The sequence below is a fragment of the Condylura cristata genome, unplaced genomic scaffold (genome assembly GCF_000260355.1).
Source record: "Condylura cristata isolate star-nosed mole 26May11 unplaced genomic scaffold, ConCri1.0 scaffold00016, whole genome shotgun sequence".
NCBI lineage: Eukaryota > Metazoa > Chordata > Mammalia > Eulipotyphla > Talpidae > Condylura > Condylura cristata.
Genome location: NW_004567117.1, coordinates 38,064,794 through 38,088,336, shown reverse-complemented (window position 1 = coordinate 38,088,336; position 23,543 = coordinate 38,064,794). Strand labels below are relative to the sequence as shown.

At 51.2% G+C, this 23,543-nt stretch overlaps 1 protein-coding gene across 7 annotated transcripts in view; it reads right to left on the bottom strand.

Annotated features, from left to right (window-relative positions):
• ZNF532 (zinc finger protein 532) overlaps window positions 1–23,543 on the bottom strand; it is a 97,984-nt gene that overhangs the window by 40,730 nt on the left and 33,711 nt on the right. For 6 of the 7 annotated variants that reach the window (XM_012725862.1, XM_012725861.1, XM_012725858.1 and 3 more), the window contains one exon: window positions 2,712–5,071. In XM_012725862.1, coding sequence (XP_012581316.1) covers window positions 2,712–5,054 — 2,343 coding nt within the window. In that variant the 5' untranslated portion in view covers window positions 5,055–5,071. Of the gene's footprint in view, window positions 1–2,711; window positions 5,072–5,524; window positions 5,617–23,543 lie in introns of all 7 variants that reach the window. The other variant, XM_012725860.1, reaches the window with a different exon arrangement.

The following is a 23,543-nucleotide window of genomic DNA, read 5'->3' as shown; positions in this document are numbered from 1 at the left end:
GTTTACTATCATTCACTATAGGGGAAATACAAATTAAAACCACAAGGTATCACTAAAGACCTATCGGAGTGGCCAAAATAAAAATGATTCCCACCACCAAATGCTGGCAAGAATGCAGAGAAATTGAATTACTTACGCCCTGCTCATGGAGTTTCTTCAGAATACAAATACATGACCTCTTACATGACCTATACCTGGACCTTTTACCCTGAGAAATGAAAACTTAGGTTCACATGAAAAATCTGTAGAGAATGTTTATTCACAATAGCCCGAAACGGGAACTAGAGCCCTTCAGCAACTGATTAAACACCCTGTGGTATGACTATATGATGGAATACTACTCAGCAATAAAAAAGGAATATCCTGCATGTTCACCACACCGATGTCAGTATCCTAGCTATGGTATCATTCTACAGTTCAAAGTTAATTTAAAAATCTAAATGATTTGACAAGACACAGGACATCAGCACAGAACATTTTCAAATTATCAGGTAAAATTTTTAAAAAGTGAATAGTGACCAGAATCTCTATGCCAAGCAAACTCAACAGCTAAAAAGCAATGAGAGAAGGGCACCGGGTCCATCGCCCACGGAGGACCCTGAGGTAACAGCTTCAGAGCCACGGCAGCAGCAGGGCCAGTTCAGGCTGCTGAGCGAGACACCAGCGACGACTGCTGAGGGCCCACGGGCCGAGTCCGCAGAGACCAGGAAACTGCGGAGGGGTGTTCTGGGCCAGGCTGCCAGGAGGAGCAGGGAAATGGGGAGCAGGAGGAGTGTGGCACGGAGCCTGCATGCGGCCTGTCCCCTCGCGCCTGAATATGCAGATGCTGCTGCAACCTGAGTCACACTGGGAGACAACCGAGGTGGGTGCGTGGCCAGGCAGCTGGAGAAAGGGGCGAATGTGGCCTCGATGCACCTCTGGCCTTCACCTGAAGGCACAGCCCTCCATGACTCAGCAACCACCCTTCCCCTGCAAGGGAGAACACGTGCCCGACACCCTATTTTGGCTGTCAAATCTAAACAGCTACCAGAACAAAAACTGGGAAAAAGGAAAATTCCTACTTCCTGCCCACATCCTCCCTCCTTGCTAGAGAAGAGGGGAGCCCAAAGACAAGGGACACAGTTGAGGGCAGCACACGAGCGGGCAGGGGAGGCGGTGAGAGCCCTCAGAAGCAAGGCCGTCTTGCCTGCAACAGAATAAGCGGGACGGACAGAGTGGCCAGGGCGACGTTTGTTTTTAATGCAGCCCCTTGATGACGTGGTCGCAGGGAAGGGGGGTGTCAGGCAGAACCAAAGCACCACCAGCCACCTGTTACACTGTCAGACATGATAAACAGTGAACATTCAGGCCCCTCCCTGGTGGCGCAAAGGGTTAGGACACAGCACTGTGAGCTGGCAGCAGCCGCCTCAGTGCGAGTTTGATCCCCACCCCGGGGGTGGCCCCATGGCGCGGCAGACCTCTCCTGGCCTGCCCGCTGCCCCCCTCAGCAGTGTACTTCGTCAGTCTGCCGGTTCTGCTCCCCACTCTGTCTCTGGTGAATCCTCTCACCGCCCCTGCACCACTGGCCTATACCCAGTTCTGTATGCACAAATAAATCTTCAAAAACAAACAAACAAACAAAAAGGGAACATCCAAAGCAGCAAAAATGTTCTCAAAAATTTATCATTCCCATTTCTAATAAACTGAATTTCCAGAAGGGGAAAAAATTAAGGCCTTCTGGACCTTTGGTTCCCCCACTCCTGTAATGGAGATGTAAATATCCTACGGCTGCCCGTGGACTACACAGACAAATCGCAATAGAAACCTGCAGTTAACAAGATACAAGAGGCAAGCGAAGAAAAGATGGGTTTACAGGGTCTTCCCAGGCAGGACTCGGAGCCAGTCGATCGGCTCAAACGGGCGCCCCCTCTCCATTCCGTAAGCTTTCCGGTTGGGACATAACTTACAAGGCCTCTGGCTTGAACTAGCTTCACTCAACACACCCAGCTACTGCATGATGATACAGAACAAGTATTTGCAGAACACACTTATCTGATGATCAGAAGTCAGCCCATGGAAAGAAGCAGTGACACAGGGCCAACTGAGGCCCACTGTGCGTTGTCTCTCCGACCAATCTACGCTTCCCCACAAACAAAAGCTGCAGGCTGCTTCAACAGAAACAGTGCCCGCTGCAGTTTAAATTCACTGCAATAATGAACAATACAGATAAACTTCGGGTCCAACGTAACATCTAGGGCAAACGTAAGCGGGCGCACCATCCAAGTGGGTATTTCAGCTATAAGAGACTCTTCTTCTAACAGGAAATTTTTTAGTTCCCACAATGACCGTTCATGATTCCGTATACTGGTGATGAACTGAACACAGTGACACTCCAACTGCATCTCAGGTGCAAGGGATATTAAGATGGCACCATGCCTTCACGTACCCTAAGTCTCGGATGCCACACACAACTCAGCGAGTTTCTAAGAGAGTCGTCTTTCCCCAAAATTGTTTTTAGAATAAAACTCACCTTCCAACAGTGCTCTACTCTATGAAAACAAACCTTTCTCCTGTACTTGTGAGTGCACAGGCTTCCCCCCGACCCCTCACACACTCACACGCACACACACCCCCAATTAACTGTGCGCCCACCCCTAAAATCAAGGGCACCGTGCAGAGTATCCACGGGAACAGGTCACCACCGAAACACCTAGACGGAAATGATACTCTACTTGTCCACTCGTGTCTGCAGCCTGCTGGAAATGGGTCGCCAGTGACGTCTCGTCCTGGAAAACCTCGTTACACTCCAGACACTTCAGGCTGTGCCTACAGAGCTTGGACGGGTCCTCGTCCAGGGGCATCGCCGGAACAATGGGCGTGCTCGACGGAGCCGAAATGACCGTCCCTGTGATGCCAGACTGGATTTTTGCGACAGTGTGTGTGCCAGCTGCTGCAGAGCTCGGGAGAGCGGAGGGGGGAGCAGAAGTATTGCTTGAGGGAGAAACGATCATCTGATCTGCCGGGACCGGCTTCAGGATCAGGTGGGAGCACTGCATCACCACCCCCTTCTCCTTGTGCCCCCGGGCGTGCGAGAGGAGGCTGCACTTGTTGTAGAAAACCAGGTTCTTGGTGCAGTGGTTGCAGGTGACCTCGATGCGCACGCTGCGCCGGTCATAGTGCTGGGTCAGGCTCTTCTCCAAGGCGAAGGAGTCGCCGCACTCCAAGCACTTATACCCCCGGGTGGGCAGCGTGATGCCAGCGTTGGCAGGAGGGCTGAGATTAGGGATGTAAACTGGGACGGGGTTGACGCTGCTCAGCACCTTGTTGAAAGCTTCTACCACGGAACTCTGCAGGGAGGACACCACCTGGACCCGAGACACCTTTTTGGGGGGCTGCGAGGCCGCCGCGTTGATTATTGCCTGCTTGATTTGCTGCTGAGGTTTGGTTAGCACTTGGCGGAGCTCAGAAGTGGCCTGGGCGCCCTGAGGCAGAAGGTTAAGGTTGGCGAGGTGCACGGTCTTTGGCACGAGCTTGGCGTTGGCCAGGCTGGAGGCGGGCACCACGACGGTTTGCTGCTGGATGGCGTTGGCGGCTTTGATGATGGCGCTGCTGGCGCTCTGCACAGAGGCCGCCGAGATGACCGTGGCTTTGACTGTCGTGTTGTTAGCGAGCTTCAAATTGATGACCTGCGAGCCCGCCGTCTTCACGGCGGACACTGGCAGGAAGGCGGTGGCCACAGGCTTGATAGTGACTTGTTTAGGGGTCAGCTCTGCAGGGGCCCCCGCATTGGTGACCACCGCGGACTGCAGGGGCGCCCGGGGGGGTGAAGACAGGACAGCGGCCGAAGCAGGAGAGGACAGGAGCGACGTCACGGAGGCCATCACTGACCCCGTCTGCTCGGAAGACTTTTTGCCAGCGTCGAGATCCACTTCCGGCAACACCCTGGTCACGGTTCTCTTGATCTCCCCGGAGGACGTCTTGATGGTTTTTATGCGGACTTTGGGGATGGCTGGTGTCGACCCCGCGGGCGAGGAGGGGGAGCCCTTGCTGCTGTTCTCGCTGGAGATGCTCCGGGGGCTGTCCGGCTGCTTCAGGGGGGCTTTTTTCGTCCCATCGATGAGACTCTGGGGTTCGGGAGACTTCTCAACAGCCCTGGGGCTGTCGCTGGCGTCTTTGGGGGAGGGGGAGGGCTCCCGGGAGTGGGCGGCCGGCTCCTTCCCGGAGTCGGACGCCGCCTTCCTGGCGCTGAGGGCCGCGATGGCGGCTATGCAGGAGGAGAGCTTGGAGGACGGCTTCGTCCTGCACGGCGGCGCGCCTGGGGTGCCGTCGTTCTTCTCAGGGTTCAGCTTCCCCTCGTGGACCCTGTTTTCCAGCACCTTTTCAGAGTTGTCCTTCAGCTTGTCCTCCACTTTCCTGACTTTGAAAGGCTCGTAAACGCTGAGATTTATAGAATTGGTTTCTGTGTCTCTCTTAACCACTTTGTTCTTCTCTGTCGTGCCCGGCGCCGGGACTCCGGCTTTGCTCAGGTTCTCCCCTCCGAGAGCTTTGAGCTTCTCGTAGTTCTGCGGGGGCACCGACCCCGCCAGCAGGTTGGACCTGAAGCCGGCACGCACCTCCTCCTTCTCCGGGGGGTCGTCCACCTCTATCTTCTCGTCGTCATCGAACTCTTCGGCGCTGGAGATCGGGCTGAACTGGCTGAACGCGGCGTCCTTCAACGCCCCCTCTGCGGCAGGCCCGTCCCCCTTCAGGGGCTTGGCGCCGTCTCTGCCGTAGCCGTCGAGGGAGGGCGCGGACAGAAACCCGTTGTGCAGGCCGTTGCCCGTGGGGTTGTGGCCGTCCTTCTCGGCGCCCTCGGAGGCGTCGATGTTGCGCACGTTCTTCACGATGACGCTCACGCCCACGTCGGAGGAGGACGGCGCGTGGGCGTCCTCCTCCACGTGCGCGCTCTGCTTGATGTGGCTGTCCTGGTCGTCGTGTCCGGACTCGATGGCAGCTTTGGGGTCGACCATGTCTGGGATGTCAAACGCTGCCAGGAGGTCGTCGAAGTCTGGGGTCTTCATATCCCCCATGGTCATGGATTTAATCAGACGTTCTGCGGAAGGAACAGAGAGCTCTGTCAGCAAGCCGCGGGGGCAGGGAAGGGCACATCCCCCACAGGGCCCGCACTGCACGGGCGTCATGATTCCCATGGAAGAGCTGCTGGACCTCCCGCCTGTAGCGACAGGCATCGGGGAACCTGGCTACAGTCCCCCGGATCACAGCTTCCGGCCCTGCTCTAAAACGGGGGGGGGGGGGGGGCGCGCCTGGCCAGTGTCTAACAAGAACCGGGCCCACCGAAACCGCTATAGCATGGGAATCAATCCTGCTTGGATTGGGTGTGGACAGCTAGAAAATATACACCCTTTGTCACTGAGTTAATCCCACTGTTTTCACAAAGAGCTAACATATTTTCATCCTGACAGTGCTTAATTCCACTAGCAACATGATCACTTTCTTATAAAGTCACTCTCAGACGTGGGCTCTCACATTAGAAGGATCATCTTACCGTTAAAAAACCAATTACAGATTTCAAGTCATTCGCAGAAGAAATGAGCAGCCCAGCCAAGCATCGGGGAGATACTGCCGGCGGAGTTCCACCTGGGATTTAGGGAACAACCTCTAAGGAGCTGATTCCATCAGTTTTTATTTAATCCTAATTTCCTCCATCACATCAGGCAGAAGGCGCTCACCCCCCCCCCCCCCAGCTGAGTGGTTTGAGTGGTGAAGGGAGCAGGGCTGCTTCCTAATCGCCACCCACCCGCAGGCTGAGGGCTGGGAGGAGAAGGCCTAGGCTCTGCCTCTGGGCTAGTCCAGGTGGACAACACGGCCCATGAAGCCTCATTCACGCCCAGCAAAGCCGGGTTTGGTAACCGTGGAGGGTTTTCAGATGATGCAGTCACAGGTTTATAAAAGATGAAGGACCGAGAAATACACGCCGTGCGTAGGGCCTTTAAAGGGGGCCTTCACCCCACCTGCAGAAGAAAAGTGACTGGGGCCAGATAAAGCCTCCATTAAAGGGGAGTTCTTTCTCCTCCGAGTCCTCAGAGCGTCACGTCTTACGATTCTACTACTTTCTGGTATGCGCCACGCGTGGTGTGAGGGGTGTGGACACACATGCACGCGCTCCAGTTGCCTCTGCACCATAAATGCCAAATAATTAACATGCTCCAAGTCAGGGGCTACAGCACTGGTTTGCCACAGGAGAGCAGCCCAGTTCACCCACTCTGAGACCCTCAGAAAACGAGGCGCCTGTCTGAATCTTCTGGAATCTTCTGGTGGATGGAGGTAAGCAGCTGGGAAGAGAAATAAAGAAGGAAAGAGAAGAGGGGAACAAAAATAGGAATGAGAAGGAGGGGGCCAGGGGAGAAAGGAAAAGCTGCAGCAAGAAACTGAGGGAGAGGGCTGCAAGCGACCTCGGGTGACCTCCCCCACATGCTGACCTGGAAATCCTCACTGCAAGACCCCTTGCTGGGACGACTTCCTTATCAGTAAAATGCCAGTGTTCACTGTCTTCCTCCTTTAATCCTGCTTTAAATCTCTGAGAAGCCGTTTTCTAAAGTACTTTCACCCTTTCTTCCCTTGGAGAGTACACAAAGCACCATGTCTTCCTAGTGAAAGTACCTAGGCGAGGGTCAAGGTAGGAAGGACTTCTATTCAGGTGACCAGATACAGGACGTGGAAACACACAAGAACCAGAAATCCCTCCGAGCTGCCGCGACGCCCTCACGCACGCACGACGCACGCACTCTCTGGGACAAGCCCGAACCCGTGCAAGGCTATAGTGGGAGAGGCTACCGCTGAGGGTGAAATGTAATTATGCTTCAATAGGAGCTTAAGAGTAATCACCTCCTCTTAGTGCGTCCCAGTACGAGATACAGACCTAAAGAATCCCCTGCATGATCTGCCCAGAGGAAACAGAGGCCACTTTCTCTCAGGTGGGCGCCCGCAGGGCCAGGCAGAGAATAAACTTGAGGCAAGAGAAAAGGAGACAAAACATTAACCCTCCTGAACGGATACTTAACAAAAAAAAAATCCCCAGAGGTCATACCCAGTGTGAAAGTGTGTGGCCATGATTTTTGTTTCTGAACTGAACTCAGACATTTACCGTGCAAGGTGTGGGGAGGGAGAGGGCCACCCACCGAGGAATAAGCCCTGCCAAGTCGCCACTTCTGTTTTCCAGCATCCCGCTGCTGCTGGAAATAGACTTCGACTCACAGCGCTATGTGAAAACTCAGATTGGAAAAAAAGAAAAGCCCGCAGACTTGCTGACATGCCCCCAGCCTCCCACCCCCACCCCCAAGGCCCTCTGCTCTCTCTCTGACCAGCCCTGGTGACCCAAATGTGCGGATTCCCGAAATGTCAGAGAGACTCGAAAGCCCCCAAGCCCCCTGGCGCTGACAGGTGGGTTTTCTGACGCCACCACTTACACAGCACAGGCTTTGGAAGCCTGTGCTGGCTGGTTTCTCCCAGACTCTTTCTGTTCTGCTGCTGGGGATAGTGTCATCTGTCCCCTCCTTAAGGTCCTGGTGAGCCAAACGTCATCGAGGTTCACGTGTTCTTCCCAGAGGGCAGTCGGCTCAGGAAATATGCAGGGCACAGTTCAAATGCTCACAGAGGCAGGTGCAGGGCACACACCCCAAGGAATGGCGAAAGGAAGGCCCGTGTGAGACAAAACTTGTTGGGCCACTGGCAGGTATTCTTACAAACTAACAGAGCCGCCCCCAGCCCCTGCAGGTCTCCGGCACTTTAAGGAGGTCAGAGTGCACCAGCCGTGCGTGTGCTGGTCCTCCCAGTTCCCCTGAAGGCAACCTGACTCCAGACTGGCCAGGCAAAGTGCGGCCCAGGGGGCATAAAAGCCAGAGCCTGTCTGAAAGCCAGTCTCTGCGGGGTGGGCTCCCGCTCCGGGGTTCTGCCATGGGGGTGATAAACACCGCTCGCAATAACTGCACGCTTCTTTTTCAGTTTATAGAATTTTATTTCATACCCATAGTCACAGTGCCCATTACCCTTTCCTTCATAACATTCTGGAAGGCCAGAGCAAATTTTTCTCTCGGGGAAGAAAAATGTTTTCACTCTTAACTTCATTACATCAAGTTGAATGAGAAAAGTTTATACTTGGAAAGTTTTCATTTTTTTTCACCTCAGTTGCTAAGCACTGCTGAAAAACTACTACCTGCTTAGATATTACAAAAGTCTCTCTTCAAAGATAACATGGAAATGTCTCGTTTTAGCATCGCTTCTCTTCAAGAAATTTGATTTTCAAGCAGAATTGGCTTCAGTTGTAGCAATGTCTTTCATTTATATCCTATAAAATATATCCTCCTTTAAAGGCACTGGCCGTCTTGTAATTTAATACTAAACCCCATATAAATAACCTGCAATTTACTAGGAGCATTTGTGCTTAATGTATAAAATCCTTTCACCCAAAGACACTGAAAATACCAGGGGCTGGAGAGGGGGGAATGCCAGCCTGTTTACAAAAAAGGAAACTGAAAGAAATCCAACACGTGACCACTCTAGTCCCTCCTATAACAGACAAAACATTTCCTTTCTACCAAGCCTCTGAAAATTGTATTAAGCAATTTCATCTTTGTTGGCAGAAGTCAAAAGTTATCAAGTCAAAAGAAAAACTCTATTCACTCCTTAATCAGACTTCCCATATTTTGCAACCAGCAAATCCTTCGTGAAGAACAGCTCTCCGTGGCTGTTACCCAATTTCCGGCCAGAGAAGGGGCAGCGAGACAGGCACAGCTTTCCTTAGCAGCTGAAGGCCAGCTTCAAGTCACCCACTGAGAGACAAGCCCACATCCGGCCAGGGCTCCGCATCCACAAGCAAAGCCCAAATGACCAGTAACAGCCATCAGCTTCCCATTTACATGGAAAAACTAACATTTTTAATGAAAATCAATACTCTAAATCATAATAATCCTATTTCAAGGAAAATCAAAGTTGGCTGACCATCTTAACAGGATTAGACAAATGTTCCATAAAACGAGGCCACTATTCTTCTCTTTTAAGACTATTTCATCACTATTTTCTAGCAGGATCTGGCCACTGAATCCTATTTAAAGATTTATTTATTTATGACTATAAGAACTAGGGTACAGGCCACAGATGACAGGGGTGAGAGGATTCACCAGAGACAAGACTGGGGAGCAGAACAAGTGGATAGACAAACACACTGCTGAGGGGAGCAGCGGGTGGGACAGGAGAGGTCTGCCGCGCCATGTGGGTCAGCTCCCTGCCTGGGGATCGAACTGGTGCTGCAGAAGCTTCAGCTAGCTTCACAGTGCTGCGCTTTAATCCTTTGCGTCCTCAGGAAAAGCCCCATTGAAGCATTTTTAAAGAAATTCAACAGATTCGTGGCTGTAACTCAAGTCTACCCTTATCTTTCCTTCAAATACAAAGTGCTCTTAGGTATAAATAATGCAATATTTCACATTTAGTTTGATTCTCACAGAAAAAGGATCTGGCATCTCCTGTGTTTAGATGTCTTCAAAGAAATAAAGAAGGACTTGGCTTCTCTGGTCTTCTCCTGTCTTTATTTCCCCTTACACTATAGGCAAGGCCTTGGCTTCCTCCACCACCCATGCTCCCTTCCTCAGTTAGCCTTTTCAGGGCCTCCACCCTGACCTCTTCAAAACAAACAAAAAAAAAAATCACATCTCTTTCTCTCCAACTGACCTCTGCTTCTACCCCCACTTCAGTCTGAAATGCTTATCAGGAAAAAATTTTCTCACTGTAGTTCCATTCCAAATACCACGCAGGTTTAGCTGGGCAAGTCAGCCTCAGGCTTCCTCACTTCTAAATCAGCTGGGGGCAGATGTCAGCTTTGTAGAGTTTAAAACTGCCTCGGAACTTCTCTCTTAGGAAAGAGGGACAAAGAGGCCGGGGCCCCAACTCTGGCAATACTTAGGGTTCAAAATAACAGTACCAGTGATAAGAATAATAATGTGTAAACACATATACCTGTGTGAAGGTCTAAGTGTACAGTCTTGAAGGAAAAACAAGATAAATGGAGTCATAGAATCTCAAGAACGACATGCCACTTGTCAGCCCCTCGCTGTGAGAAAATGCTAAGAAAAGGGTTCCTTTATCTTGATCCTTCACACTAATCAGGCCCTGAGTGAGCCTCGACAACAGGCCAGACCACCTAGTAGGTCTGCAGGTCCCTCTCTAGCCCCGAGGGAGGACAGGGTCACTGAGACCGGCGACTCCCTCCTCCCCCAGCCCAGGAGCCCACACCAGGGTAACGTGCAAGGTGCACACACAGCTCACACAGCGGCTGAAGGACCAGGCTGTATCTCCCACTAATTCTGTAGGAATTCGCCAGAAATCAGTGACTACAGCTGCTACCATCCAGAAACCTATTTCCTTGTTTCACTCAATAAGCTGTGATGGTGCCAATTATCGATACACCGATGCTTTGGTCAAGGTTGTGTTCCTTGCTCAGCTGTAACCTGGCAACCGTAACTTCCCATATAACTGACCTAACAGTTCAAACACTTCTGAGAATACAGGCCAAGTCCGGGCACAGCCGAGGGACAAACAACCTAAGAGCAGCCCAGCTCTTCTCTGAGGTTGTGGGGGGCCCTCTCCTGCTCCAGGCATGTATGTCCCCTCCCTACAAAGCTCAGACTTTTCCAGAAGCTCAACTTCTAACGCCCAGCCTACTTCTGGCTTCCCTCCCTTCCATAAAAGGTCACCCTCAACTCCAAGCACCCACAGATCAAACAAAAGCTCAGCAGTAACCAGCACCCTATTTTTCCACTCAGGGTCAGGCAGAACCTCCAAGAGGACTGCAGCAAATCTTACTCTACCCCCACAGGGCCCTCGGTGTCACTCGCCCCACAGCCCTCCTTCCCTACTGTTAATCCCCACCCTGCCAGCAGACAGGCCGGACAGGCCGATTCTGACCTTTCCCAACTCTTAACCGCGGCTTTCTTTCGGCAGTCAACTTCAAAGGCAACAGGCGCCAGGCAAGACCTCTCCCCACGCCCTTCCTTCCTTCCTTCAGATCTCTGTTCCAGCACAGCTCGCTTTCCCAGCCCATCCTCTGCTTTGAGCGCCCCCTCCCTCGGGGGCTGAGCGGCCGCCCTCACCGCCCCTGCCTTAATCTGGCCACCCTGCCCTGGGTGCCGTCTCCTGGACAGGCTGCCTTCACAGTCAAGTTCTCCATCACTGGGGCAAAGCCTGTGTCTCCAGCTCCGGAACAGCCCCATTTAAACCCAGGCTCTCCTGTTAAAACCTATAGCAAGAGGGGCCCTCCCTGGTGGCGCAGCACTGCAAGCTGGCCGCAGCTGCCTCAGTGCAAGTTTGATCCCAGGCACCGGAGGTGACCCACATGGCGCGGCAGACCACTCCTGACCCGCCCGCTGCTCCCCTCAGCAGTGCACTTTGTCCATTTGCTCTGCTCTGCTCCCCACTCTGTCTCCGGTGAATCCTCTCACCGCCCCTGCACCTCTGGCCTGTACCCCAGTTCTGTATGTACAAATTATCTTTAAATATATATATATAGCAAGAAATTTGGGGAGGAGTGATGGAACTGTTCTCTCTATATGTATATCAAAATTTGGGCAGGCAGGGGATGTTGGACACTTACACATTTTCTTGCATGTAAAATTAAAAAAAGAACAGGGATGAGGGGAGCCCCAACATGAAAGATGAAGAGCCCCAACTGTGACAGAGACCTGACTGTGTCACGAGTGTGTGACAGAACTGTGCAGAATAAGGCAGGGAAGGAGGACAAAACTGTGAGTGCAGATTTAAAGCCCAGGACACTGCATAAAAGCAGCAGCTATGATCATACTCAGCACTGTACCAATGATAACTTTTAGTTCTGAATACTGTTATTTGGATACTAATGTGTTACAACTCTACAAGGTGATTAGAGGTCACAGAGAGGATAAATGGAATTTCTTTGTATTATTACCTCAGCTATTCTAAAGGTTAACATTATTTCAAAATAGAAAATTAAGGGCCCTCCCTGGTGGCACAATGGATTAAAGCGCAGCACTATTAAACTATTAAACTGCAGCATGAGTTCGATTCCCAGCCAGGGAGCTGACCCACGAGGCGCAGCAGACCTCTCCTGACCCGCCTGCTGCTCCTCTCAGCAGTGTATTTTAGTCAATCCTCCTGTTCTGCTCCCCACTCTGTCTCTGGTGAATCCTCTCCTCCCGCATCTCTGGCCTGGACCCCAGCTCTTGTATGCAAGCATTCAATAAAGTCTGCCTTCTTAAAAAAAAGTGTGGCTCTCATCCTCCTGGGCGTCCTGTCCCACCCAATCAGGCACTGAGACAACCACGTGAGGCTCCCCTGGAGTTCAGACTCGGAGAGAGTGCAGTTCCTCTTAAAAGGCAGCAACATTTCAACCCACAGAACAAAACATCTCCATGCCTGCTGCTCACTCCTGCCCCCCCTTTGCTCCGCCTCCCGGTCCAGGTGCAACCAGCACTGGCTGCCATCCTGACCACTCCGACCTCCCCTCGTCCCACCTGCCCCTGCAGGCCATGTGCATACACAGACTGCAGAGCACCCTGGAAGCCAGACCGCACCCCAGATCTGAGCACCACCATCAGCAGCCAGAGCATGACAAGGGTGCAGGGATGGACAGGCCAGGGGGAGCGGCCCCAGCCTCAAGCCCACACCCTCGGAGAAACTGGCAGAGTGAAGACACGAAGCCCAAGAGGGCTGAGAGGCGTCACCAGGCCGCAGGGCTGTGTGCACCCAGCTCTCTGGAAAGGAAGTGCGGGAGGCGGGGCAGCCGTGGGGCAGAGGGGCGCGCACAGCCTGGCCCGGCGACCAGAGAGCCACAGCGACAAGGCAGAAGCCAGGGCCTGTGGGCCCGGTAATGGCCCCAAGCGGGACCCCAGAATGCTCCCAGCACCAGCCCTAAGTGATGCTGAGAGCACCGTCCTCAGCCCACGCCAGGCGCTGCTGCTTCTCTCCCCTCTCTACGTGGCTTATCAGAGTCCAAGAGCCCATTTTTCTAGTTCTGCCCGCAGTGATGCTGTCCAAAGAGCGGGCGTGAACCAGGCAGCATGGGAGACCCAGCACGTGACCAAGGAACGTTCCTGCCGCACAGCGCGGCTGCAACATCTCCACCCGAGGGCCCCGGCTGAGGGGCCTGGACGCAAAGGCCACCCCCCCAGCATCCAGGGCTCCCGGGTCAGCGACCTTCGACACAGGCCGCAGGAGTCACCGGACATGGCGCTGGTGACCGGGCCCAAGCAGGTCATGTAAAGACATGAAGCCAGGGAGGAGCGGGGGCTGGGAGGGGTGAGGAAGCATGGTGGGCTCCCAAGGGGACAGTTCCAGGTCTGTCCACCTATCTGCACCCCTTCGGTCAGTCCTCAGACACACAGGACAGGGAGGATGCCTTCGCACTCCAGGATGCCATACATGGAGAGAACCTCCCGTGAAGGATGCTGATGGCGTCATTTCTTTCCCTTTCCGCCAGAAACCTCACAAAGAGAAGTATTTTTCAAATATATAAATAGCCAGAGCGACAAGGAGGAGACCGTGGTTGCTTGGGGGCCGCTGGAAGGAGGAGACGGCCGAAGGGCCGGCTCTTTCTGAGGAGATGAAACGGTCTGTGCGCATCCACATACGGGCTGGAAGCCTGCCCTGCACCCTTGGGATGCGGGTGTACACTGTGAGCCGTACCTCGGCACAGCGGGGGGTGGGGGGCGTTGAGCCCAAAGTCGCGCAGGAGACTCACAGCCCGGAGACGGTGTCAGCCAGATGGAGTGACCTTATAAGGCCCAGCCTGGGAAAGAGCAAAGGGCACACCCCACACTGGAGGATGTGGGTTGGGTTGGGGCTGAAATTGTGGGGGTGGGGGGGTGGACATGGGTGTCCAGAGCCCTTGGGGTCCTAGGCCCTCTGCCAACTGGGACAGCAGGGGAAGGACAACAGGAAATTTCTCTGTCATGCAAGCAGGGGAGGCAGGACCCAGAGCCCCGGGGTGTTTCTCCGCCCCAAGGCCAAATGAAGGCCATTTCGTGCCCCCGTGGCAGAAGGGATGGTTTCCGAGACAGAAACTCTGGAGGGGACAGTCCAGCGGACTGTGGGGCTCCTCACTGAACAGCACACCCCACCGATAGGGAAGCCAGCCGACAAGGAGCAGGTCACGCCTGCAGGCAGGCAGAGCAGCCCAGCCTCGTCCTTAGGTACAGGGGGAGACCTGCAGGGAGCTGCTGAGGTGAGCGGTGGAGACAGAAAGAAAAATTTTAAAAGAGGACAGAGATGCCACGCAACAGGCAGGATTATATATACAATTAACACCCTCAAAGAAAGAACAACAGGGAGGTTTTATCTTGTTAGTTACAACTTTCATTGTGGTCTATAATTTCTTTTTAATTATGTTTACTGAGATAGCACTGCTTTACAACACTATATGATTCAGGGGAACAGGTTCTCACCCCAGAGCTGGGGCACCTTGGCAAGCCCACCACCAGCCCCTTCCCCTTTGCTCCCCACTCCTCCCCTCCCCTTCTGGTAGCCTCCAAAATGAAACCTTAAAGAAGGAGCACTCAGATAACAACAAGGAACTGTTAGAATTATAAACGGGGGCCTCCTTGGTGGTGAGGGGTGAAGTCTCAGCACTCCACCACTACGCATGAGTTCGACCCCTGGCCAGGGAGTGACCCGCATGGCCGGGCAGTCCTCTCCTATCTCCCCGCTGCTCCCGTCTGCAGGGGTTTCAGTCCATCTACCTGTTCTGCTCCCCACTCTGTCTCTGGTGAGTCCTCTCACTCTCTACACCTCTGGCCTGTAACCCAGTTCTACACCAAAAAAAAGAAAAGAAACAATAAGCATTAAAAGCTGGAACAAATATGAAAAACTGCTGAAAAAAATAAAGTCGAGGAAATCGGACTATGTGAGAACCCTGAACAACAGCAGAGAGACAGCGTGAACACAGGAAGTTCACATCAGTGGCTCCAACGAAATGACACCTCTCCACTGAACTGAGCTCCCGGGGAAGGAGGTGCTGGAGCACACAACGCTGCCTGGAGACTTCAGATCAGGAACGGCAAGGGGGAAAGCTACCCTGGAGGGAGAATCCACCGAAATCCACCCTCCCTGGGAGGCTGAGCAGCTGCAAGAGCAGGTTCCGCAGGCCCAGGCCCCTGTCCCCCCCTCCCCTGCGGCATGAGCAGATTCCTGCTGCGCGTCTTCAGATTATGGGTCTCTGATGGAAAGCTGGGGAGCGGGCTTCAATGTCCTGGGTAAGAACTGAGGCTAGGCCGTGGACGCCGCTGGATTTAAACCTTTTAAATATTTAGGCACATGGTATATACCTTTTAAATATTTAAAAACACCTTTTAAATATTTCACTATACCCTTTAAATATTTAGCCATCTGGTCTCCATTTATTCTCCTGCCCCAGGTCCTTCAATATTAAGGGCAGGCCTGGGGGACCATTATCAATCCTGTTACTCCCGCTTGATGTGTTAGACCGAGAAAGTTTAAGCACATTGCTCACGGCGGGGATAGGCGGAGAACCAGAGCCCTTCGGCAGCCACGCCCAGCCCCTCTCGGGATCTGTCCTCTATACAGGACCTTGATCAAGTCCAAACAGAGAAATGTCAGTATATTACTTAGAAACGAGGAAAACAGTAACAAAAGAAGAGAACAGAGAATTGAACATAACTGTCTACGGGGATCAGGGCTAGAATGTATGATGTGATTTTTGTTAAATGTATGTACACAAATAACTTTGACCAAAAAATGTAGATCGTTGGAAAGCGTCAAAGAGCAATTTTCCCATCTTTGTCCTCAATATAGAGTAAAATTCACTATACTCAAGTTTCATTTCTCCAAAAATGTATAAACACAGATTTTCCTAACGCAAATAACTTATCTGTCAGAGCAAGAGTTCTCTAATCATAACTTAGAGAGTTACTGCATCTCAAAACTGTTTACAGTGTAATATACAGCAAATTCTGTTACCAGAATTTGTTACAGAAATTCTTCTATAACTAAAATCCCAGAAATAGTCGTTTCTATTTATAAAATTAGGGTTCACAAATATTCGGAAAGGATTTCAAATGTGTTTTTCTCCCCTGCCCTCCCCCCAAGCATTCAGACTTCTCAATCAGTGGGAACTGAGGGTGGGTGGAGGCAGAAGGGGCAGCAGGCGGAGCACAGAAAGATTTCCCAATTCCACTACACCGTCTATGCTCCAGAAAACTCCCATACGGCTTGTGCTACTTGCTTAATTCAGAAACAGCTGGGCTCGCCATCTAACTTACGAAATCCGAAAGCACACATCATAATGAAGTGGTAATGACAGCCCTCCTTAGTCAGAAACCAGTATCAAAGGGGAGCTCCAACCCAGAGAATTTTTTGTTTCTGTTCAAGGCCTGGGAGGGAAAAACAGAAAGAAAAAAAGAGCCGAGAACCTAAGACCTGACCCCAGAACAAGCCCTGCCCCTCCGAAGGCTGGAGTGTGCGCAGCCTTTCGTGTGTCCAGAGAACCAGGCTGCCCGTTTCAAAGCCAAGGCTGCATCTTCCAGTGTCTCGCTGGCTGAGCGCCTCCGCCTCACTGACCTTCTCCCTCCTCAAAACCTCCAGAAGACACCCAGATGAATCCTTGCACGCTTTGTTCAATCTGTTCCATTTATTGGCCTTTCCAATATTTATGTGTATCATGTGATGATTTATTTATAAAATACCTCTGAAGAATGATGGGAGTCAGTTCACAGTAAGAGACACAAATGTAAAGACCAAAAGCCGTACAGGAGAGGAAACAGAATTCCAGGGGGCAGCCAGTGGCTGGAGTATGTCTGTCCTGGGCTGCAGTCCGCCGGCCCTCCCCTCCAGACACCAGGGTGAAAACAAACACGCCAGGTAAAGATGCACTTTCCGCTCGGATGAGGGTCCTAAGACAGGAATTCATAGAAACCGGGAGTAAAACAGAGGTTTTACTGGGGAAGAGAGGGAGGGAGAGTCATTTTCAAAGGGTAAAACTGTCAACTGCGGCGGAAGGCACTCACTTTCATATGGCTATTTTTTCCCCAAAAGGGGAACAGCACAGTCTGCAGGTCAGAGAGTCGTGACTATATACTTATGAATGGCTAAACTGAAAATACTGTTTTACGGGGCCCTCCATGGAGGCACAGCAGGTTAAAGCGCAGCACTGAGAAGCTAAAGCCACTTCAGCCTGAGTTCGATCCCCGCCTGCTCCGGAGGTGACCACATGGTGTGGCAGACCTCTCCTGACCCGCCCGCTGCTCCCCTCAGCAGTGTACTTCGTCGATCTGCCTGTTCTGCTCCCCACTCTGTCTCTGGTGAAGCCTCTCACTGCCCCTGCACCTCTGGCCTATACCCCAGTTCTGTATGCACAAATAAATCAATCTTATAAAAAAAAAAATACAATACTGTTTTATGTGTTTTCCCACCATTCTTTTAAAGCGTACTGCAGTGAATAGGGAGGACGAGTCCTGTGCACTGGAAACTGAAGCTTTTAGAAATGTGTCCAATACGGGGCACCGTGTAGACACCCCGGGGACACAGGCTGACGGAGGGCCGTCCAGATGTTCAGCATGTGCACACGGGCACTTTCAACACTCCCAATGGGTGCTGCCCAAGCCGAGCTGCGACGTCCCTGCGGGGTCCCAGGAGGACCTGGGAGCTCGTCTGTCATCGCCGAGTGGCGGGTCCCAGCACAGGCTCTGCTGACAGGCACAGGAAGAAGGAAGAGTCCAGGGTCTCCCTTCCCAGGACTTCCCCACATTTTTATCCCACTCCCGCTGCCCCTGAGCTCTTTAGCCGAGTGATGGGCATTTCAAATCACCAGGGCTGGAGCCTGAGAAGCTGACCAGGTTCCCCTTTGGGGGATACAGCCGTCTGGAAGTGAGTGTCTGCAGCCACAGTGGACAGGACACCACCACACGAAGCGGACATGCGCGGGCATCAAAGGAGACCCTGCTCCTGCGCGGGCACCACACCCGAGACACTCCAGGTGGGCCAGCTGGCAGGTGACTGTTCACGCAGGGGCGCCCAGAGCCTCTGCTCCACGGCCCCATGGGACAGGCGTGTGGGCCACGAGGCGAGTGTGGGCAGCACCCTCTGAAACCTGCTGTCAGATACCGGAGTCGCTGGTATCCAAGTCACACATGACTCTCTTATGAGTGCAAAGCCCCCCAAGACCTCCAAGCCTCACGTGACTCTCCTATGAGTGCAAAGGCCCCCCAAGACCTCCAAGCCTCACATGACTCTCCTATGAGTGCAAAGGCCTCCCAAGAGCTTCAAGCCTCACATGACTCTCCTATGAATGCAAAGGCCCCCCAAGACCTTCATGTTTTAAAATGGCCTAGGAAGCTGCCAAAATACCTAAGGAAACAGCGAGGCTCACTCTGCACTGGCTGACCACAGAGGGTGTCCTATAGTCTAGTGGAAACCAAGTGAGGAAGGCGGAGATGAACTGCAGAAAATGACTAATTCCTCCGCAAAGCCTAAGTAAAGACTTCAATAATCTCAAAGTCCAGCAAATAAATACCCCAGACAAGCTACGGTTTATTCCCTAATACCACTTTCACTCGTTAGTTAAACCCTTCCTGAACAGAGGAAAGGCTTTCTGGTGAGAATCACAGTCGATGCTCCTGTGCAACAGTGCTGAGAACGAAAATGCAGAACGACAGACTGTAAGAACTAGAATGTCACAGAATCTTTTACAAAAGCCCTATGGTGAGGCAGAAGGGCCATGGGGCACCGCAGCCATCCCAGGGGCTGAGTCTGGGAGGGCAGGAAACCGTGGACACAGGACAAGGAAAAGCACCAACAAGCTCTGTGAACATTTAGGGGTTTTGTCTGTTTCCGAAAGATCTGGATTCCAGAACTATCCAGCTAATCAAAGACGGGGTACCCCCCACAAACACTTCTCTGGTGGGTCACACACAGGAAAAGGCAGGCCAAACTCTTTACAGACATCAACAGAATTGTAAAGCCAACCATCTCACAGTTAAGCTAGGACTTGAAGAAGGTAAGTATGGTTAAGTAATGGGGACTCAAGTCCAGAGTATGTATTAATTCATCTTCCCAATTATCTCACTTCTGAAAGCTGCAACCATGAACTCACTCCACAATAGGGAAAAGACTCACTGACATCTAGAGTAATGCAGAAGCTTGTAATCATTATTATTTTTTAATCTTTGAAGCACAAATCACAAATTGCTGATTTGAGAGCCTGGAATAACTTGCTTCCTAAAGTTTATTGCCAAGTATTCGTTTCAACTTCCTGTATACTGAGCACCACAGAAAAGACAGGTGGAGAACCCCATTCTCGCGCCCTCCTGCAGGAGAGTCTGGCGTCTGCGAGGGTTTAGCTGCAGCGCTAACTTCCCATCTCTGCCTTTGCCACACGCCACTGAGGGGCTTCCAGCCGATTTTTCCTCTTAGATTCAAACTTCTATGGGAACATCGCTACTCCAACTTGAATGTCCAGTGGCCTCTTCAACCTCTTTATTCAGCCAAGAGGCTGTCACTTATTCAAAATCTCTCTCATTCCTACATTGTTAAGATGGTTTTGCTGTAAGAGTACCGTATGCTCTCTCAAAACTCTAACACCCGGAAGAGTAAGAAACAGAAAAAGCAAGTCTTCCAGGAGAGACATAGGTCAAGGAAGAACTCTGATGACATGCAGGCACAGAATTCTAAACACTCACACAGGCACACAGGTGCACATATACTACTTCAGCATGAAAGACTTTTTCACACTCAGCCATATAGCAGGCATCCTCCCCTGTCTACACATGCTGGCATCCATGTCTTTGACCTGTGTCCATGTTAACTCAATGCATTCATTTGCTCACAAGTACCCTTTTCAATTTAGATTTTGATACTTTCCAAAGAGAATTTAAAGCCAAAGTAAGGAACCACAAAAGGCCCTTTACTCAAGAAGTCTTGCAAAAACAAGAACACTTAAAAAAAACCTCTAAGTTACAGTGTCAAGTTCCACCCATTTGCTTTAAAATTCTGATGACATATTTTTAGATTATGTGATTAAAACAAAAAAGCAACACACATTAAAATAATTTCCCTGTGTTCTTAGATCTTACTCTTTATGCTTAACAAGTCTCAAGAACAGCTCCGTCTCTCCTTCCATCAAGAGACCACACAGCCTCCATCCTCCATCCATAAAGTCTATGGGTAAACAAGTACCCACATTTCTCCAGGTGCCTGGTGTTTCAGTACTTTCACTTTTCTAGAGAATCTTAATCTGAAGGAAATGTTCTGGAAACAATAACCATGTCCCCCCACTCAAGGAAAATGTGGACTCAGAAGAACACCAGGCTTCAGAAGCGAGTGGGCAAACTCATTTCCCGTCACACAGGATGAAAAAGAAGTGCTGTGGGCAAAAAGCAAAAAGGCTGGTGCGCAAGACAGGAAGAGGCAGTTAGTGAGTTTTCCCAGGTACTTGCTCACCTGCTCTAGAGGTACCTGGCTCTAGGTCAGACCTGCTCTAACAGAGTCTTACGAGCCCTCCCTGGGGGCTTAAGGGGTCAAGTCACAGCACTGTGAAGCTGTCCACAGCCACTGCAGCACCAGTTGGGTCCTCAGCCAGGGAGCTGACCCACAGGGCGCAGCAGACCTCTCCTGTCTCCCCACTGTCCCCCTCAGCAGTGGATATAAGTGGATCTGCCTGTTCTGTACCCCACTCTGTCTCTGGTGAATCTTCTCATCCCCTGCACCTCTCTGGCCTGTACCTCAGTTCTTGTGTGATTTGGTAAATCAATCAATATTTTTTTTAAAAAAAGACTTAAGTCTTAAAACATATGCAAAAACATAAGACTATAACCAAATATAAGACACTCCAAGCTCCATTTGTAAGGCAGAATGCACTTTTATCTGGAGATGTTTTAATGCTCCTATGGTCAAGGGCGGGAAGAAAGTAGCCAGAACCCAGCAGGAGGAAGAAGCAGCAGCAGGCCCCAGGCCTTGGAGAAGGTGCCAGGCGGGGGAGGGGGCCCAGCAGTGGGAGGGAGCATGCACATTTCAGACAGTGGCTGGTGTGGCCAGAAGAGGTGCCTGACATAGCTTCATTCATGTTAGACTTCTCGTTACGTTTTAGATTTTTTTCAAATAAGATGGAAGACAGAAAGAATTCTTTAACAGAGTAATTCAGGGGGATAGCTGCAGGCAGGTATCAAGTACATTAAAGGTAAAAAAAAAAAAACAACCGAAAAACACTAATTCAAAAAGACACCTGCACCCACATGTGTACTGCTGCTTTATCTACAACAAAGGAAAGACATGGAATCAACCCAAATGCCCCAAAGTAGAGGACTGGATTAAAAAGATGTGGTACATATACACAATGGACTATTACTCAGCAACCAAAAAAGAGAAATACATGTCTTTTGCAGCAACTGGGGTGGAGCTGGAAAAGATCATGCTTAGTGAGATAAGCCAGAAAGAAAAGGAAAAATACCGGATGGTTTCACTCATAATAGCAGGAGTATAACAGACCTGGGGGAGGGGGAGGAGAATAATAATAATAATAATAATGAACTATATACCAGAGATATTTTACAGGGGTAGAGTGGGGAAATGGGATCAGAAATGGAGGGGGGCAGGTGCATGGGACTATGGTGATGGCACACAGGTGACTGGGTGATGGGAAGCCCATGGGGATTACAACTGAGATGGAAAAATGCACAAACTGATGTAAAAATAAACTATTAATATTATTTTTTTAAAGTATATATAGTCGACCTATCAAGAGGCAAGTAGCAAAGGAAAGGAATTATATCAAAGGGAATGGAGTTACAGTAAAATCTCAAGAGAATTTAAGGCATATACTGGAAAAGCAGCACTCTTAAAACAGGGGGACCCGGGAGTTTTACATCTCTACCCAGGTACATTCAGACCACCTAACTATATACTATGTGTTACCTACATGCTGAGGATAGTGAAAAAGAAAAGAAAATGAAGGCATATGGTCAACAATATGCTGAAAGGGAAAGGAGAAGTTTGAGTCATAAATATTTTCATTTTTGAAAAAGCAAAGTCAAAATGAAAATACTCAATTTGTAGCTACAAAACATACTTGGTGTGGTCTGCCTGCATGGAGTGTCCTGACAGACATGTGATTTTGATTTGTAGCTTGCTTAAGTCATATGTAAGTTCCAAAATGCCCAGTTTCCCACACGTTCCTCTATTAATGAACTACCTACAAGTTTTATACTGATTTTGCTTCTATAAATTAAATATCACATGAAGGTTATATTTTATTAGTCAAGGGGCTAAAATACACTGGGCTCAGGCCCTCCCTGGTGGCGCAACGAGTTAAAGCGCAGCACTAAGAAGCTAAAGCCACTGTAGCATGAGTTCGGTCCTTGCCCCGGAGCTGACCCACAGGGCGCGGCAGACCTCTCCTGACCGCCCGCTGCTCCCCTCAGCAGTGGACTTCGACAATCTGCCTGTTCTGCTCCCCTCTCTGTCTCTGGGGAGGCCTCTCCCAGTTCTGTATGCACAAATAAATCTTTAAAAAAAAAATCATGAAAAACAATCAGGTATGAAGCAGGACACTAACCTAACACCGCACTGCAGGCTCCTGTAACCCGAAGCCTGCGCAGAGGCAAATCCCAGTGCCTGCCTGCTCCTCTCCCCCGCCAGAGGGGTGCCACAGGGAGCCGGCCACCCGGTCACTTCCTCAGGAAGCGGAAAGAATCATGGCTCACCCCTGGCCCGGGGCCCCCAGCTCAGAGTGGTGCCTGGCATTCGGACAGGGGCTGGACTTGTAAGAGGACCGTTCACCCCATTAGCAGTGCCAGCGAGTGCCCCGAGACGGGCGCAGCCGAGCCCCAGCCAGGGCAGCTGCGTGAGTCCAGGCGCTTCCTGGGAGGCGGCAGCCCGGGCTGCCACAGCTGCGCTGCAGCTTCCCCACCAGAGCCCCCCCCTCCCATCAGAACACCTCACCACAGGAGACCCTGGGTGGAGGATCACCCTGTGACTAAACTAGCCTCAAACATACCCAAATTAAGCAACTCCAGTCAATCCACATGACCAGTGTTTTCTTTTTCTCACCAGAGTCAAAAATAAAATGATACTGACTTGCTGTGAGCTTAAGCTTCTCGAAGAGTGGAATATCTACTTACTGAACGTACAAAGCTTCCCCAAATCCCTGTCTCTTTTTCTTTAGAAATCAGAACATACATTTAAAGGGCAGGCCTGCCCTCAGGTTAGCACTTCAAAATGATGGCTGATAGCAAGTCAACCAGAGACCCGCACTCACTCAGCAGCAAACCACTGCACAAGGGCCCAGACAGCTGGCTCACAGACCCACACAGCTGGCCGAGCTCCGCCCGAGTCCCCTCAGCCTGCGCGACTGTGTCACAGAGCAAGTCACCTAACCCCACCAGCAGAATTCAGTTCTGCCCAGGAGTCTCCTTCATTTCACCACTAGGAGTGCATTCGGGGGCCAGGTAATCTACCTGGGCTGCCCACCCATCTCCACAGGTATCTAGTGTGTGACAAGCAACAGGGAGTCAGGGTAATGGCCTACACGCTGGTGC